The sequence below is a fragment of the Varanus komodoensis genome, unplaced genomic scaffold, assembly GCF_004798865.1.
Source record: "Varanus komodoensis strain SLA01 unplaced genomic scaffold, ASM479886v1 scaffold2, whole genome shotgun sequence".
Taxonomy (NCBI): domain Eukaryota; kingdom Metazoa; phylum Chordata; class Lepidosauria; order Squamata; family Varanidae; genus Varanus; species Varanus komodoensis.
The window spans coordinates 727,751-746,076 of NW_025335568.1; the positions used below are offsets into that span (position 1 = coordinate 727,751).

The 18,326-nt window shown below is 67.7% G+C and overlaps 1 protein-coding gene across 1 annotated transcript in view; it reads left to right on the forward strand.

Moving 5' to 3' along the window:
* SFXN5 (sideroflexin 5) overlaps positions 1 to 18,326 on the forward strand; it is a 74,360-nt gene that overhangs the window by 41,998 nt on the left and 14,036 nt on the right. The window contains exons 7-12 of the mRNA XM_044429525.1: positions 3,741 to 3,794; positions 6,897 to 6,953; positions 7,796 to 7,861; positions 10,481 to 10,571; positions 12,200 to 12,315; positions 12,924 to 13,009. Of these exons, the coding sequence (XP_044285460.1) occupies positions 3,741 to 3,794; positions 6,897 to 6,953; positions 7,796 to 7,861; positions 10,481 to 10,571; positions 12,200 to 12,315; positions 12,924 to 13,009 (470 nt within the window). The remainder of the gene's footprint in view (positions 1 to 3,740; positions 3,795 to 6,896; positions 6,954 to 7,795; positions 7,862 to 10,480; positions 10,572 to 12,199; positions 12,316 to 12,923; positions 13,010 to 18,326) is intronic.

The window sequence follows — 18,326 nt, forward strand, 5'->3', positions numbered from 1 at the left end:
ATGCTCGGCTGCTGGGGCGATGCTGGGGCGACGTCTGTCGCGTGCCAACAGAGAGGGCCCTGCATGCCCGCTGTGGCACGCGTGCCATAGGTTCGCCAGCGCTGGACTGGCTGGAGGCGGCTGGCGGGGCGTGATGCGTCGTGAGTGAGGCGCACCGAGGCTGTCGGGGAGGAGGCCCCTTGGTGGCCGGGCCTGTGCTTGGCGCACGAAGGCCTGGCGCCCGGAGCTCGCCTTTTGCCTGAAGCAGGACAGCCGAGCCCGGTGCAGAGATGCTCGTGCGCAGTGTCCCCCCCGTCCCCCCGCCCCGGTGGCCGGCAGAGCGTGTGGGCGTGTGTCGCAATCTGGCCGCCGAGCCATATTCTGGCGGAGAGGCAGCAAGAGAGCTCTAATTAGCAGTGCGCTGGCGAGTTGTCTTGCGCAGCTCCTCTTTTTGCCGGGGCTTACTCAGAGACGCATGCTGGTGCATGTTGCCCCCATGGGCCGGATCCGTCCATCTCCCACTCCGCCGCACTCGGCGTGCCTGAAATCCGCTTCCTCGCCTTGCAGCTGGTGGAATTGGAGCGCTTTCCTCTCTTCCACCCTGCAGCCCCCCCCGCCCCCCCAAGTTATTCTGGGGCTTGAAATCCGCCCATGGATCCGTTCTGGGCCACATTGCTTGAGGCATATGGCCTTTTCTGTAATGATATCTTGAGGGAAGGGATGGCTTGGTTCCCAGCAGAAAGAGGGGAAAGGTGTCCTTATTTATGTTTAACATTTGGGTGGTAATCTGTAATTAACTTTGCAAAAAGTTAAACACAAATTTGAGTAAGCGATCAGGTTGACACCCGAATCGGCCCGCATCCAGACCTGTCAGGGGAGCTGAGAGCTGTCAGCAGAGCTCGAGTTTGTGAGCTGTAAATGATAAACTGGAAGCTCTTGTCAGAAAGCAGAAAAAATGATTTTCAAATGTTACATTTTAATTTTAACATTTATGCCAATTGATCTGTGAAATGTAGTGACATAATTGGCAGCCGCGCTCTCACACTCTGCGTCTTCAGCGCGGCATCCTGGGAGGAAGCCGCCGTGGGTGTGGGCGCTGGGAGCCCCTTCCTCTCGGCCGGGGGGCCCGGCCTCACCTGGGCAGCCGCTGGTGCCCGCGAGGGGCCCCGTCTCCGAGCGGGATGGTCTCGGCACAGGCCGCCCGGTCAGGGCCCCGTGCCCAGCCCGCCCGGGGGAGGCCAAGCCGGGGGCGGGGGGGCCTTGACCGGCAGCAGTGCTTCCCCGGGCCGGTCGGGCCTGAGCGGGACCGCACGACCGGGGCACGACCTCTGAGCCCACCCCGCTGTGCGTGGGAAGGCCGCATCGGGGTCCCCCGCCCCGAGCCGGACAGGCGGCCCTGCGCTTGGCCATGGCTTGGGGCGCTCCCCTGGGGTGGGCTCCAGGGTTGCCCCCTCAGCAGGGCCCCGGCCCGCTTCACGGTCCCACGGAGGCGCAGGGAGGCGGAGGCGCTCACGGGGACGTCCTGCCTCTGGAGCAGCCCGGTGCACGGTGGCCCGGCAGGGGTGAGCGCCGGCTCCTCTCCTGCAGGGCCCCGCGGTTCCGGGGCGGGCGGCCGGGCCGGGCCCTGCCCCTGCGCCTTGTGTCCGGTGCGAGGTGGCGTGGGCCGAGCCGGTGAGAGGAGGTGCCCGGAAGTGGCCGGCCCGGGTGTTGGTGGGTGGCCCTGTGCGCGTGCCCCCGAGGCGGCTCCCCGTGCTGCCGAGCGCTGGATTCTCTCCCCCTTTTATTTTCATTCTCCCCCCCCCCCCCCCCCCCCGTAATGAGGAATGAAGCTGTATGTTCCTGGCAGACTCCTGCCCATATGGAGCGCTTGCATTAAATGCGCCTCTTGCAGGCACGCTGCCTCCCGGCGCCCCCCCCCCCCCCCCCCCCCTTTTTCGGCTGAGCAGCTCCCTCCGGCTCATTTGCAGCCTTTCCCGGCCCCCCGCCCCCCCCAGCCCCCCCCCCCGCAGCGCCCACAGGAGCGTCTGGGCCTGGCATGGCACATCCCGGGGCGGCACCCCGTGAGCCCCGAGGCAGCGGCCCGGCATGGCTGGTGGCCCGGCATCCCTCAGGCACCAGTCCGTGGCCGAGCGAGAGGCCCCCGAGGCCCCCGGCCGCTGTGCGGATGCAGACCATCGTGCACAGGAAGCGGGAGGGAAGGGGGAAGGTTTGAGCCCCTCTGGGGGATGGGCCCCCTTCGCAGCTTCTCTCCTAGGGAGCCGGGGGAGGCATGCGGCTCGTGCCAAGGCCAGCCCTCACCTGGGGAGGCGTATGTGGGGCCAACGGCTGCTGCCCCCCCACCGGCACCGCCTGGCGGGGTTGCCCAGGCTCAGTCTGCAGAGCCAGCTTGAGCCGAAAGCCCTTGTCCCAGGGCCGCGTGGGCCTGCGGACGGCCTGTCCCCACGTGGGTTGGCCCTGCTGTGCCTCTCCTGTGGCCCTTCCCATGTGCCCGCCGGGAGTGCACACTCACGCCCCTGGCCTGGGGCTTGCTCTCTGGTGGCCGGCAGCAAAGGGCTGCGGTTGATGGTGGGGCCCTCCTTCGGGGGCCGTCCCTCCGGGAGGTCCAGAGGACGGCCGCCCCGGGAGGGCTTCCTCCGTCGTGTGCCCCGGAATGGCTCCCGGCCGCGGCCCCTTTATTTCCTCCATGGCTGAATGGCCAGAACGTTCCGCTTTTCTGTTGTAGAATATGGTGACCGCCATGGAATAATTACTTTATGATTAGGTATTTTGTTATTTTTATTGATTTTGGGTTATGTGTTTAATTTAATTTTCTTCCTGTAGTATTTAGGAATTTAATCATTTGAATTAATTTAATTATTTATGTTTAAGTTTATTGTGTCAAGCAACCTGGTCACTGTTAATGAGGACAAGAGGTGGGTGGGTTGGTGACAGAGATTTTTAGAGAGCTCTTTAAACAGCCCCCTGTAATTATGTTTATTTTATTTTTATTGTTGTAATTGTGACGTGATGTAATTGCGAGCAACTATTTTAATGCTGCTTTCTTGTAAACCGTTCTGGGAGCCCCAAGGGGCTGTTGGCAGGATATAAAAGCAACAATACATGGGGCTCAGGCATCTTTTTGGGCCTGCCTGCCCCCGAGCTCCGGTGGGCTCGCTTTCTCCGTGAGACGGTGGTCCTGGTGCCCCAGGGCTCCCCAGCGACTCAGGCGGGGGCAGAGGAGGATGGGGGGCGCAGGAGCCCTCGGCGGGAGCTCTCTCCCGGCTCGCTCCGGCCCCAGGCCCCCAGCAAGCCGGAGGCAGGGCAGGGCGTGCAGCTTCCTCCCAGAGAAATCCCGATCGCGTCCGCAAGGCCCGAGGCGCAGGCGAGCAGCTTTCCCCCTGCTTTCCCATATTGACTCAGGTTCCTCGCCTGGTCCTCTGGCGGACTCATCACACGGGGTGGGGGGGGTCTCAGGGAGGCTGCGCAGCCCCTCGTGCGAGCGGCGTCACCTGCGCTCCCCTCCCCGGACTGCTCTCTTCCCGGCTCTGCCGATGCAGCCCGGCCTGCGCGGTCCCTGGCATGAAACGAGATTTCCCAGCAACGGGATGCTGCTCCTGCTCCCGCGAACTATTTTGGGGCGGCTCGCCTTCCTCCGTTTCGTTGCCATGGATCCACCAGGCTGCCTGCGTCTCGGGCTCCCGCAGCGCATGCCCAAGTGTGCACCCCCGCGGCGCCTCGGGCACCTCCGCTCCGTGCGCTGAGCCCCCCGTTTTGCCTTGCAGGTCGTGGGTCTCCTCCTGCCCAACCAGACGCTGGCGTCCACGGTCTTCTGGCAGGTACGGCCGTCGTGCGGCGCTCGGGCTGCGCACCACATCGCCTCCGACTGGGCCTGCCCGGGAGGACGGGGCCCGGAGCGATGCCTGCTGCTTCTGCGGAGGACCAGACGCTCCTGGCGGGAGCGCGCCCGCACTTGGTGGCTGCGTGACAGCTGGCCAGGATCGGGCCCTCCTGCCCAGCCCTTCCTGAGCAGCCCGGGCCTCTTGCGCCTGCCTTCTGCGGCTCCGGCCGGGGGCGTCGAACGTGGCCGCTCACCAGGCGTGGCCCCGCTGGACGCTCGGTCCTGAGGCTGCCCGGCCCAAGGGCCTCGCGGGGCCCCTACCGCGTGCGCCCTGCGGGGCACCCAGGATCCATGCCCCACGTGCCTGCGCAGGCCTGGGCGGAGCGCTGCCCGAGGCCCCCCGTGGTCCTCGGGACCGTGTCCCGGCGGCTGTAGCGAGATGCCCGCCGGTATGGGGGGAGCAGGGATGGCGCGCCCCACTCGCCCCGAAGGGGCCCGGCTCATCACGCCGCCCCCGCCCTCGAGACCGCAGGCGCCGCCTCGCCCCATGCGGCGGGTGCTCGGCCCAGGTGCGGCCGTCTGCGTCTGCGGGGGGCTGGGAGCGGAGCCACGATCCTCGCGTTTGCGCGTGTCTTTCAGCGGCCGACGAAACGCCTGGCGCACATGGCAGGACAGAGGCCTCTGCTCCCCCGCTTCCCTGCTTTGGTCTTCCGCCTGCCCCCCACTGCCCTCCTTCCGCTTCTTCTCCTCTCCCGCCTCTCCTCTCCCCCCGCTGCTCCCCCCGCGGGTCCCCCTCTTCGCTGACTCCTCTCTGTTTCTTCCCCTCTTCTCTCCTCTCAGCCTCGTTTCCCAGGTCCTGCCCAGCAGCGGGAGAGGAGCAGAGCCGCCCGCCCCGCGGCGCCAGTTGGGAGGGGGCAGGTTGCGTCCCGCTCATGTCAGGGCCCCAACGGAGGTAAGCGCCACCAGAGCGGCGCCCGCGGGCCGGCAGGAGCCTGCTGGGCCTGCGCCCCTCGGGGGCCCGGCCCTCCTCGCCCCCTCCCGGGGCCTGCCCGGTCCCCTCCCCGCAGGCAGCGGCCGTGGAGCATCTCCCAGGGGCCCGCAAGGGCCAGCGCAGGGAGACGGGGGGCTGGCGGGGCTGCCCAGCGCCACCTGGCTGGGAAGCCGCTCTGAGGGTCCAGGCCAGCGCAGGGCCCGGTGGGGCGCTGAGCCGCCGGCCACAGCCCGATGCAGCTCTAAATCACAATCCCGAGTTACGGGGAGTGGGGCAGGCGAGGACGGGAAGCGAACCTGCTGGCAGCGGCGTGGATTGGGACGGCCGGGCCTCAAAGTACCCGTGGAGGAGGACAGGTTTTGCTCGGTGCCGAAATGGAAGCAGTGATGGCGCCAGGCAGGCCTGTCTAGGAAGCCCATTCCAAAGGTGGGGGGCAGCCACCAGGACGGCCCTTCCCCTTCTGTCAGGGAGGCTCTCTCAGACCTCGGTGCGTGGTGGGTGGGTGGGCAGGAATATATGGAAGAGGGGCTCCTTCGAGCGGCCAGGTCCCGAGCAGTTTAGGGCTTCGTATGTTGAAGCAAGGACTTGAAACTGGGCCAAGGCTTCAGCCGGCAAGCAGCGTGGTTTGTACAGAGTAGCGTTAGATGAGCTGTCGAGCTGATCCTGGGCACCGGGTGCGCAGCCCTCCTTTGGGCCGGCTCTGAACCGTCTTCCTAGGCAGCCCCACGCCCAGCGCGTTGCAGTCACCTGGCTGGGATGCTGCCGGTGCGGGCGGTGCTACGCTGTCGTATTCGCTGGCGCTGGAAAGAGGCACTCCTGGCCACCGAGCCCTCCTGCCCCCCGAGACTCCAGCGAACCCTTTGGGTCCTGGAGCACTCCCGAGCTGTGGCCACGTCCGCTGGGGGGGGGCGGGGGGCACCCTCATCCAGGCCGGGCAGGGGTCCTCGGCTCTGCCAGTCGGCTCACCAGCCAACGGCCTTTCAGTTCATTGACCCTCATCAGGTCCTTGTCAAACTCGAGACACCAGTTCGGCAGGGCAGGGCAGGGCAGGGCAGGGCAGGGCAGGGGGACCCCTGCAGAAGATCAATTTAATTTAATTGAAACATTTATATGCCGTCCTTTGTAGCAGCCTCAGGACGGCTTACAGAGGCAAAAATAACAATATAGTATGAAGAATGGCGTTGGACGCATTCAGCAATTTCGGCGGGTTTCGAGGAGCTTTGCAGAGCCGGGGCGGCTGTGGCACGGAGCGCCTCTGCAGGAGGGATTTCCCTCGCGGGCTCCGATGGGGCCGGGCTGAACCAGACAGCGTCCCGCCGGCAGACACAGTGCAGCACAGCTTGTGGAGGCGAGGGCAGCCCTGACGTGACGGGCAGGCCAGGCCAGGCCGGCTCCCCGCGGAGGAGTGGCTCAGAGGCCTCCAGCTGTCTCGGCACCTCCCGGGCAGCCCTGCAGCGAAGGCGGGTCAGGAGAAGGCCGGGGCGACTGGGCCTGGGTCAGCGGCCCCCGCCTGCGGCCGGCCAAGGAGCTGCTCCGCAGCAGGGCCATGCAGGTGCCCGGCTGCTGGCCGGAGCAACACCCCGGCCCGGGAGCAGCAGGAGCCCAGGCAGGGCAGGGCAGGGGCCAAGGCTGAGGCCCCTCCCTGGCGGGTCTTCCTGTTTCTGCAGGCAGAGTGGCTGCCCCTGCCCCTAGCCAGGGCGTGTGAGGCCCCGGGCAGGGGCAGCCCTGCAGGCACCCGGGTCCACCAGGGGCCGGGTAGGAGAGGCAGGCTGGAGGGGGGCGGGGAAGCCCGCAGGAGAGGGCAAGAGGGCTCCGGGCGGCCCTGTGCGTGAGGCCGGGAGGAGAGAACGGCGGCGTCTCTGCCACGCACGCCCGGGCGGCCCGTCTCGACGCTGCTCGGATGCGGTGCGGAGCCCTCACTCCCCGGGAGGCACCGCGAAGGCGTGGCCGCTCCCCCGCACGCTCGCCTCTGTCTCGCCCCTTTCTTCCTCTCTGCCTCCGTCTTGCTGCAGCCTCTGAGGTGCCGTGGCCGGCCGGCTCACTCGCTCGGTCCCCCGCGCCCCCGCCGCCTAACCCGTGCTCTGCCCTCTCTTTCTGTCTCGCCCCCAGTGGATGAACCAGAGCCACAACGCCTGTGTCAACTACGCCAACCGCAACGCCACCAAGGTGAGGGGCGTTCGTGGCCCGGGGGGCGGTGCCGCGGGCGCCCGTGGTGGCGCAGGGGAGGCTGCCCTGTCCGGCGGTCCTGGGCGCGCCCTGCCGCGGCCTGGGGAGCAGCCAGGGAGCCCAGCCGGCCGCTCACCTCTCCGGCCGCCTGGGCTCCGGCCTGCCACCTCCTCTGCTGCGGGAGGACCGGGCGCACCCTCAGAGTCCGGGAGCGGCAGACCTGCAGGGCCAGGAGGCCGGCGGGTCCACCCCGCTGCTGCAGGACCCCCCTTTGCCCCATCCCACTCCAGCGGGCGTTGAGTGCGCTTTGCACACCGCAGGCCCCATTCCTGCCCTCATGCGTGGAAGGGCCATGGGGGCGGGTCTGGAGAGTGTCCCCCTCCCGGGGGTACCTGGAGCCCCTCTGTTGGTTGGGGTGGGCGATGCCGGACCAGGTGTTCGCTGGCCTCTCCCAGGGGCCCCCGTGCAGGGTGGGTGCAGCCTCAGAGGGGCCGGGCCGGGGCTGCTTGCTCCGTCCTTGCTGGCGGGCTGCCCGCTCCTCCCATCTGCCTCCAAGGGGTGGGAATTCCTGCCCCGCTCCGTGGAGACCAGTGCCGGGCCCCTCGGTGTGTCGGTCTCCACAGGGCCGGACCACAGCCAAGCGCCCTGCCGGGTCCCTGGTGCCGGCTCTGCTTCCGGGGCCGGGGGTGCGGCAGAGCCGTGTTCCTGAGGGGTTCCCTGCCTCCCCGGCGGTGGCTGGTGGGCCCCCCAGCCCGTGCCAGCCTCCGGAGCACCCCGGATGCCCTGCTCGCCAAAGCCCACGCTCGGGGCTGACGCGCGGCCCTCTTTGTCTCCCCCTGCAGCCGTCCCCGGCGTCCAAGTTCGTCCAGGGCTACCTGGGGGCCGTCATCAGCGCCGTCTCCATCGCAGTGCGTAACACTTGTCCCCCTCGCCTCCCACGCTCTCCGGGCTGCTCCGCGTCCCAGCTGCTGGGCGAGCCGTTGGCTTGCGCTGCCCCCCAGCCGGCCCTGGGCGGCACACCGGGCCTTGGGGTCGCCTCTGGCAGGCACGCCCGGCACCCAGCACAGCCACCTTGCCCGCACGGGAGGAAGCCCCTCTGCGGCGCTCTGCCCCTTGGGCACCCGGCCTCAGTGGGGCGGGTGGAACTGAGCTCCCCAGAGGGAGGCCGGTGGGCTGCCGAGCGCTTCATACGTGGCTCGGAGGTCCTGGCCTCATCCAGTGCGCTTGGCTGTCAGCGGCAAGTCGCCTCCTGGGGGAGCCCGATCGGACCGGGTGTCCTGGAAGCGAGTGCCAGAAACTGCCCTGCTGTGGTCAGCACAAGTCGTGGGGTTCATTAAAACAAGCCCCCCCATGCAAACTGTTGGTGGGGGGAGCGGAGTACCCGTGCCCCAGAGGGACCTCCGTGGGCCTTCTTCTTTGCCCGGAGCATTTTGCAGGCAAGGCGTTCGCTGCCCACGTGGCGGGGCGTGGAACTAGAAGGTAGCCCAAATTCACGGACGGGGAGAACTCGCCGTCTCTTCCGGGTGGGCCTTGATGGGCCCAGGAGCTGCCCGCTGGCGCTGCCCCCAGCAGAGACACCCCCACCCGTGGCGACGGAGCAGCTCTTCTTCCGCCTCACACGCTCCACAAAAGGCTTGTCGGGCACCAGCCTCTGCTGGCCACAGAGCCGCACCTGCCGACGAGGGACCTCGCGGGGTGGGTTGGTCTGACTCCGAAAGGAGCTGGGGCCCAATCCCGAGGTTTTTCTTCTCATGGCACTCCAGTCTTCGGAGGAGGACTTTGCTCCCGTAGCTGCTGCTTTCTTGGTGGTCCTTTGGGGACGCCCCCCCAGCTCAGGGGCCCTGAGCCTTCGCCCCTGCTGCACCACGGACAACTTGGTGCGCCTGCTAGTCTTTTAAGGGCCGCCGCAAGCCCCGTACTGCATGTTCAGGCGGTTCGGCTCGGCGGGTCACGACGGTCTGTGCTCAGGCCTGGCCAGGGGTGGGCCGGGCCTTCGAGGGCCGCTGCGGACACGCGGCTTCTTGAGCAGGCGTGGCGGGCAGCCTGGCCTCCTCTGAGTTTGCCTGTGGCTGGATTTCCTGGGTTCTTTTGTGTTCCCGGCAAAAGTGCTCTTCCTGAGAGGGGCGTGTGCAGGGCAGCTGCCGGCCGCACAGGTCCTGGGGCCGAGGCCCTGGACCGGCTGCAGCAGTCCGGTGCTCTCCTGGTCCCGGCACGGTAGAGGCTCGTGGGTGGGGGAGCGCGGGGAGGCCTCCTCGGTGGTGGCTCCCAGGCTCTGGGGCTCCCTGCCGCAGGAGGCCCTCCCTCATCTTCCCGCCAGCAGGTGAGGGCCTCTCCCAGCGAGCCTGGCTTGTGGCCGGAGGGGCTTTCAGTCAGCTGCTGCCGCTGGTTTCTGTCCCGCGTGTGGTTTTAATTGAGTTTTTCATCTATTTTTGATACTATCTTTTAATTAAGGTCCTGTTTCTAATTTGTTCTTTATCGTTAACCACCTCCAGTGTCATGTGAGGGGCAGGCAGATAGGCAGGATATAAATAAAATAACTGGCAAGATGCTCAGGGGATTTGTGGAAAATGACAGAAGGGGGTCACTGATGGATGCACTGCTGTTTTATTCAAAACAGAGTCATCCGGCCTTTCAGGCCCCCAAGGCAGCTTAGAGTCCGTCGCAACACCCACAACGTGACAGAGCTGGAGCAAAAGCAGCCGCGTGGAGCAGTGAAGGCACTTTAGGGAGAAACCGGGCCCTGCCACAGGCCAGGCCGCGTGGAGATGGGCCTGGCCCGCCCAGCAGGGGTCTGAGAGCCAGCCTAGGGCTTCGTCCGAGCTCAGAGGAGCCACTGAATGGGTCCACGACCCCCCCAGCAGCCACCGAGCATGCTCCCCCTGCACGGGGGGGCACGCCCCATTTGCGCTCTGTGTGGCAACTTCTGTGGGTGCTAGAAGAGGAGCCGCCATGAGCGGGGGCGAATGCCCTCGTCGGCTTTGTCCCCATGTCTGGGGAGAAGGTGTCTTTAAAGGCAGAGGAGATGCCGGTGGCTGCTTTGCTTGGTGCCTCGGAGAAAGGTCCCCCCTCTGCCGGAGCCGGGCAGACGCTGCAGCGCTTTTGGGTCCGTGGGGGAGCCGAAGGAGCCACCTCTGCCCCTCCTGGGCGCAGCATGGCCTGCTCTTCCTTCGCAGCATGGCCTGCTCTTCCCTGCCGGGATGCGGCGAGCCCTTGCCGCCCTGGTGCTCCCCAGGAGTCGGCCCGAGCGGGCTGGGCTGCTGCCTCCGCGCACCCGTCTGCGCTTCCGGACTCGCCTCGGGGGGTGGTGCTGGGGACGCTGCCCCGTCGGTGCTCACGGCTCGGGTGTGGGGGGCCGAGGGGCCAGCGGGCTGGGCGTGAGGCGCTGGGGGCCCCGCCTTCCAGGCTGATGAGCGTGGCCCCCGGCGTGGCTGGGCACTGGCGCGGCCCCTCACCACAGAGGGGCAGCGAGAGGGGGGGTCACTCTGCCCGGCGTCGCTGAGACTCCCCTCCCCACTCTCCCGCTGCAGGTGGGCCTTAACGTCCTCATCCAGAGGGCCAGCAAGTTCACCCCGGCCACCCGGCTCCTGATCCAGAGATTCGTGCCGTTCCCCGCCGTAGGTGAGCGAGCGCGGCTTCGCCCGGGGCTCCGGCGTGGGCTGGTGCTGCCGGGGCAGTCGGGGACCCTGCTGGGCGGCGCGTGGGCCTCGCCCCGGCTTCTGTCCGAGCGCAACGTCCCACTGACGGCCTCTCCAGGCAGGCACCACCATGTGGGGGCACGGGCGGTATGGAATAGGGGCTGCCCGGGGCATGCGCACGGGCCTGGGAGTGTTGCTGGCCGGGGGGGGGGGTGCGCGTTTCCTGAAAAGCCCCTTCCCTTTTGCACCCACTCAGATGTTCACTTTTGACGTGAGGGTTCGACCGCGAGGAGGCTGCCTGCTCCGGAGCCGGCCCCACCTGGGCCGCGCTGCCGCCCCCAGCGGGCTTCCCCCTGGCCTCCCCAGCCCTCGCGGGGACACGGCAGGGCCGGTCCCGAGGGCGAGCCCAAGTGCTCCCCCGCCATGCGTCGCCCGCAGGGCGGCCCCAAGGACAAGCCCCGCAGCCCCACGGCCACAGGGCCTTGCAGCGCGGGACTCTGCGCCGCCCCCTGCCAGCCCCCCCGGGCTTGACCCGGCCCTTGGTGCCCCACGCCTGGCCAGACGGTCCCAAGGCATGCACCGCGCGTGCTCTGCTGGGGGGGCGGCCGCCGCTCCCTGTCAGGACCCGCCGAACATGGCAGGACGCCTGGGCCGTGGAGCAGGGGGAGGGCAGAATGCGGCCCCCGGTCTCTGTGCAGGGCCCTCCCCACTGCCGTGGCCACGCTCCCTCCACGGCGGGGCGTGCTTTGCGCCTTCCCTGAGAACGGCCCCAAGCCGGTGGGGCCCGCAGGGCCTGGCCACCCGCACTCGGGGGTGGGGGCTGGGGGCTGGGGGCTCGCTCTCGGGTCGCTCCACGGCTGTGCCGAGGTGTCAAGAGTGGAGGCTGAGCAGAGGGCCGGTCATCGATTTGTTCGGCCTCCAGTTAATGCTCTGGCTCTGCCACTTGTGCTTAAGTGCCGGGGCCCTGGCCCTCCTCCTGCTCTTGGCTGCCTGGTCCTTCTGGGGCGCCCCCGCCCCAGCCTCAGAGCCCCGGGCAGGCTGTTCATTTGCAATGTAACCCCCCGATTGCCCGGATCGCCACTGGCCGGGCCGGCCGAGGCGAGGCTGGGGAGCCTTATGGGAGCCGCAGGGCTGGTGCCGCCCGCCCTCTGGCACAGGGTCTCCTCTGAGGGTGGGGGGTCCCCGGGGAACAGGCGCCTGCGTCAGGGACCCCGACCCGCTCCCGTGCGGCACTCCCCTCGAAGGGACAAGCGTGGCGTCCGCAGGGGCTGCCGTGTGGGAAGGGCGGGCCCAGGGAGGTGAGGCGGCTCTCTGGGTTCCCGGAGGATTGCTCTCCCCAGCATCCCGGTCTGTGCAAGCGGTTTCGCAGGCGTCTTTCCCTGGAGGAAAGGGGCCCTCAAGAGCCGGCCCCTGGCCAGCGCTGCCTCTGCTGGAGCTGGGGCTGGGGCTGGGGCTGAGCAGCGTGGATGCTTCCGGAGCCGGCTCTAGGCAGGCAGCAGGGCTGGGGCCAGGGGCTCGCGCGGCCAGCGTGTTTGAGGCGGAACGCACGGTGAGTTCGGGGCCAAAGCAGGCCGGGCCTTCCTGGCAGCAGCCATGTCCTCCCCTTCACAGCGAGCGCCAATATTTGCAACGTCGTCCTGATGCGGCACACGGAACTGGAGGAGGGGATCGACGTCCTGGACAAGGACGGGAACGTCGTGGGATCGTCCCGGGTGGCAGCCAGACATGTATGTGTGGTGCGGGACGGGGCGGGGTGGGGTTGTGTGTCTGTGCCCAGCAGCCGCGAGCAGGTTGCTGTGCGGTTCTGAGCCGGCGGGGGCACCTGGCAAGCCGCAGCGAAGGGAGCGCATGCCCGTGCCTGAGGGGGAGCAGGCCCTCCTGCCCTCCCCGGGGTGGCGTTTCTGGTGGCTGGCCGGGGATCCACTCTGCCAGCCCTGCATTCATGGGACGTCCCCGGGCACGAGTGTCCCAGCGTGCTCTGCCGCCCGTCCCCGGGCTCGCCCGCCGTGATGTGGCCCCGGTGCCAGGCGAGGGGGGCAGCGCTCGGCAGCCTGGCTCGGCAGCCCTTCGAGAACGGCCTTCTGGCACGCGGCAAGAGCCTGCGTGTGGCGCTCGCGGTGCCCGCGGCCCGTCCGGGCCTGGCCAGCCCCTTCCCAGGCGCAGCTGCCAGCGGGATCATCCCGGAGAAACACCCCCCCCACGTTGCCGTGGAGTTCGGGCACCCTGCGAAGGAGCCCTCCGCAGAAGCATTTGCCCCGGGCCCGAGAGGCAGCAGCGCGACCTGTTGGCCGGCCACGGGCAGTTGGCGTGAAACTGCCCCCCGCTTCCCCCGCAGGCGCTGCTCGAGACGGCGCTGACGCGCGTGGTGCTGCCGATGCCCATCCTGGTGCTGCCCCCCATCATCATGTCTCTCCTGGAGAAGTAAGTGTGGGCGGGCGGTTGCGCGAGGCCCCCCCCCCCCCCCGTAATGGCCCCTGCGGGCGGAGGGGCGGGCGTGGGCTGGCCGGCACGGTTGGGGCCGGGGGAACCCAGGAAGCTGCAGGGACCCGAGCACCCCCGGCCTCTGCCTTCGGGGCCCCTTGCGCGGCCGGGGATCCAGAAGCGACAAGCCGGCGGGCGGGGTGGACGTGGCCCCCACAGGCCGCCCTTCCCGGGTGGGCCGGCTGGTGCTGCTGGAGCACGGGGGGCTTGCCCGTGGCCCTGGAAGCAGCCAGACCTCGACACCCCTGCAGAGATGCCCTCCCCAGACCCCCTCCCTGTCCGAGGGCCCCTCCCACCGGCACGCTCTGGCCCCGACCCTCCCCCTGCGCTCGCTGCACCTCGCCTTGGCCTGGCTTTCCCAGTTGGTTGCAGGCACGAGATGCGGAGAGGGCCCTTTCGGCGGGCTGGCGAGAGCAAAGGGAGCCGGGGGGAAGCCTCCGCCTGCCCGGGCAAGCTGCCCGGGCTGGCAGAGCGTGGCCGCAGCCATGCATACAGGGAACTGCGGTGCAGAGCTGCGCAGCCGCGCAAGGGGCGGGCGGCGCTGCTGGGGCCAGCCCATCTCCTGGGGTGGGGGCCCCTTGGGATCAGCCCCCTCCTGCCAGGCTCTGGGCCACCCAGCATCCGGTCGCTTCGCGCCTTTCCGCATGCTGGGCGTTGCCTGGGCAGCGGGGGGCTGTTGCATGCCCCCGATTCCAGCGGAGGCAGCCCGTCGCGCATCTGCCTCGGGACCCCCTCGCCCCTGCACGGCCTCCCCCGGGCCCAGCCGTCCCGCAGCGGCACCGCCCGGCAGCCAGCCTGGGGCGGTGTGGGGCGGCTGGTGCCGGACGTTGGGCCGTGGGCCGTGCAGAAACATCGTGTTCCCTTCTCCCGACTGACGGGAGCACAACAGGCTGTGCAGTTCGAACCTCTGCGGAAAGCCTGAAGAAAAGATAATTGCCGAGCCCTCTCGTTTCAAATGTGTTTTAATTACATTTCCCTAATTAGCTGACTGGCAGAAGTTTGAAACAAAGAGCCAGTCGGCAGCCTGCGGGAGGAGGAGCCGGGCCTCCTCGCACGGCCTCCGTGCCAGAACGTGCCACGCGGGGGCGGGAGGCGCTCTCGGCTGGGCCGTGGCGCTCTTGCGCCTCCCGGGCCCGGGCCAGAGCGCCTGCCAGCGTCCCCGGGCGTTTGGGGGCTGGGGACGTGTAGCCCGGCAGGAGCGGCGGTGCGGGCCTCCGTGGGGCCAGCTGTGAGAGGCCTGGATCCGGTGCCCGGGGCCCCGCCGAGGGAGAGCGGCACGGCTCCCCCAGGCCCCGGGGGTCCGGCGAGTCCTGTGGATCGCTCGCACTTCTGCTGGGATCCAGGCCCTGCTCGCGTCAGCCCTGCCTCGCCACTCTCCGCCGGCGCGCTCCCGCCGCCTCGCCGCCCTGCCTCTCCTGCGCTTTCCCACTCTCCCCTCCTGCCGAGCGCTCCGGCTCTGGCACGCCTTCCCTGCCCCCCCTCCCACTGGGGGCTTCTCTCCCCCGGGCTTGGGGCCCCCCTGCTGGTAGGACCCTTGGTGGGATCGTCCAGCCAGCCGAGTGGCAGCTATTTTGAGCAGCTGCCTTGATGCGGGCGCCTGGCAGCGCCAGCTCCGAGCCAGCCAGGGCTTGGCGCAGGCCCCAGCGGAAGGGGCAGGCCGTGCGGGCCCTCCAGCGCCTGATCCCGCCCACCGCTCCCCAGCCCCGTGCTGCCCGGGCCAGCTGATGGCGCATGTGGCGGGCCCCCCCCCTTTGCTCGGGGCGGGTCGGCCACGCGTGCTCCCTGGCTGCGGCCCCCATGCTCATCCGCACGTGCGGAAGGTTTTTCTGGGCGCTCCTCGCTCTTCTCCTTCTAATGCTTATTTCGCGGAAGGGGGCTGCCCCGGGGACTGAAGAAACGTGCTGGCAAAGAGCCCGAAGGAGCGAGCCGGTGGGGCTGAGGTGGGGAGGCGGGCTTGGAAGGCTTCCATCTGGGGAACGCAGCTGTGGAAGAACTGGGGAATGAGGGAATGCTCGTGTGTTGCCTGTGGACCGTTTGCCCAAGACGAATTTCCACAGGATCTCTCCGAGTTGAGTCCCATATGGCTTGGGGGGGGGGTGCCCAGCCTTTTCCCTGCAGTTTAGGTCACTGTGCTGCTTCTGTGCACTGAGTTGTGTGCCGAGCGCACACTCTGCGGTGGCGCAACACAACCCGTGACAGGGGCCATGCGGTTCCCGGTTAGAAGGGCCCTGAATGGGCCCCCCACTCCTTTCTGCTCCCATCTTTTGCACCCCTTTTATCCTCCCACTGACATGGGTTAGAAGCATCAGTGGCAGCTCTGTTTAATATAAACATGACACTCTCCCACCCCGCCCTGGATCTGTCAGTTTAGGAGGCTCCGGTTAGCTCCTGTCATATTTAGTTTAGCATCTCACACCTTCTCGAGGCAAACGCTGTTCTGGAGCACAAAACCCGATAACTCTTTTGGAGTTCTGAGAGCAACTTCCATATGGAAGACTTTGCAGAACCTCCTGAGAATGTGGCAGCAGCTGCCACATTATGCAAAATTTGAACCACTAATCAACAATGTGCTGAGAGTTGAATGAAGGTGTATTTGCAGGCTCCGTGACACGCGGTGTCTGCACAGCAGGTGCGCCGTCTACCTCGCCTTGTGTGTGTGTGCCATGTTTGTGAACGAGCGGAGGCCGGGGTCTTCCTCTCTGGGTGTGCGCATCATGCACAGCAGCTTCAGAGTTACCTGGCCAGCCCGGCCTCTCTCCACCCGGAGCTGCAGTGGGGCAGCGCAAGAGAAGGCCCACGGCCTGCCAGGAGAAGGCGCTGGTGGCGCGTGGCCGGGTGGCGGTCCACGTGGGGAAGCGCTGCTTCACGCTCTCCTGGTGTGCAGAGCCGCGCAGCGCAGCACGGCGCCAGTGCGGATCCGGGTGCAAGCCGAGCAGTGTAAATGGAGGAAGTGGCTGCAAAGGGAGGGCCGGCCGGTCACCCCCGCCGTGCCGCAGCAGCCTCCACGGCAGAGGCGGGGGCCTGGGCGGACACTGAGGCAGCCGCACCGCGATGCCCCCACTGCCTCGCATTTCGGATTTTGCTCGGTCCCAAGAAGGTGCGTTTATCTCCTCAGCGCTAATGTGTTTATCCTGCTTCCCCGCCCACGCATGGTGCCAGCCAGACACTCCAGAGTTCCTCTGCGTCGCAGTCCAGAGTGCTCAGGCAGCAAAGATCCCACCAAAAAGGCTTCTAGGCCTCCCTTCCTCCGCGAGTGCCGGACTGAAGATCGTGCTTAAAGTGAACAGGAGAGACGGGCTCAATGCAGAGCCCGCTGTCCCCAGGCCGAAGTGGGTCTTTTGCTGCCCTTCGGGGGGACGGCAAGGGGAAGGGAAAGCCCTGGGGGGGAGCTCCCCCCCCCCGAGGGGAAGCCTGGCCCGAATTGGCGCCGTGGCCAAGAAGGGGCCAGCTCCACAGCTCGCCTGCCGACTCCCTGCCATCGGGGCTTCCGGCGTTCCTCTTCCTGGCCTGGCACTGGGTCCCGGGTCCCAGGTCCCGGACCATTTGGGGCTCGTGCAGCAGCGGCCGCACACAGGAATGTCCCTGCAGCGGAGCTGGCCCATGGTGCCCGCAAGCTGCTGGAGCCCCCCCCCCCCCGTGCTGTGCCGGCCCCTTGTGGGCACCACCGCTGCCAGGTCGACTGGGGAAGTCGCGCAAAGAGGGCGGCCGTCCTCACGACCTTCGGCGCTCTGGCCCTTTGTCTCCATGGGCTAGTTTTCCTGGGTGTTTTCAAATGGGGGGGGGTCGAGGGATACGGGCACCTTGCAGCTCTTCCGTCTTTCCTCTCGAATGGACTGTTGGCCATAGGAGAAAAGGCAGGAGAAGCAGCGGGGAAATCCAGGAGGGTCCCGACCACGTGGGTGAGGCAGGGTGGTGGCACTCAAGTTGGACGCCTTATGGAAAGGGTCTGGCTGGAGTGGGTGTCCGGAAGAGCCACGTCCGGGGGCCACTCCGAGCCGTCACGGTCTCCCAGGAGTTCAGCCTTGGGCGGGTCCTTGGAGGACACCTGCAAGGCGCACCTGCCAGGGCTCTGCCCGGCTTCTTCCGTCCTCCGCCACTCCCCAGGGTGTCTTTTCCCAAGCCCAAGCAGCGTCCCAACTCTGCGCTCCCCACTGCTGGCCGGCCCCTCTGGGCTGCAGCAAAAATATCCTGCTGACGGCCTGGTCCCTTGCTGAGCTCTGCCTGACTGTGACGCCCCGCAGGGCAGGGCAGGGGAGGGGAGGCGCCCGCGGGTGATGTCAACTCCTTGCTGGTGCCGCTGCCCCTCTGCGTTAGTGGCCCGGGTCGGGCCTTCGTGGTCCACCTGCCCCATGGAGCCGCCGTACAGGCCCTGGCGGCGAGGGGGCGCTCTTGCCCGGCTGCACGGAGACGCCGCTGTCTCCGTCGGGGTCGCGCCGGGGAAGGGGCCGTTCCCGGTTCATTTGTCGTTTCTGCTGGCCTGCGGCGAGTCGGCTGCGATTGTGTTTCCATCAAACGGTGGGATCCCGACCCGCGGTTTGCGTTCAGGCTGCCCGGCTTTTCTTGAGCTCAAAACAATGAAGTCTGTTCACAAAGAAACGCCTTTTAGCTCCGCATGCCGGAGAAAACAAGGGGAGGGGGGCGCCCCCCGGGACCGCTCCCTTTGCTCGGTGGCACTTTTTGGCTTGCTGTGATTTGGAGAGCAAAGATCTGACGAGAGGAGCGAGCGGCCCTTGCGGCTAATTGTGAGTCCTTTAGGCTGAACTTTGCAAATGCTAGGATCTGAGTCCCAATTAAGACATTGCACTTCATGTGTTAATTAAGGCTTTTTCTTTAAATCAGGCCATAACTTCTCTTAATTAGGAGGCTATATCCATTGTAATTTGAACTGGTCTGAGTTTAAAACACCCATGGCGGAAGTCGCACCTGGGAGCCGCACCAGTGAACACGCTAAATTGGTCTCGTTCCCTTGTGGTGATTGTGAGAGCCCAGCGGGGCCGTCATTAAGAGGGTGCAGCCTCCGAGGGGGGGCAGGGGGGCGTGTGACAGCGCCAGCGTGGCTTCCAGGCAGCCCCGGCGGGCGCGCTCCTCAGCGCAGGCTCCGCTGGATCTGCGTCTTGCTGCACGGAGGCCCCGGACGAGCCCCGGAGGTTCGGGGCTGCTGGGGCAGGGCTCTGGGTCGGCTCGCCTCCGGGCCGAGTGGCCAGTGGGCGCCGAGCTCGGCTGCAGCGTGGCCGGGCAGAGGCGGCCCCGAGGGGTC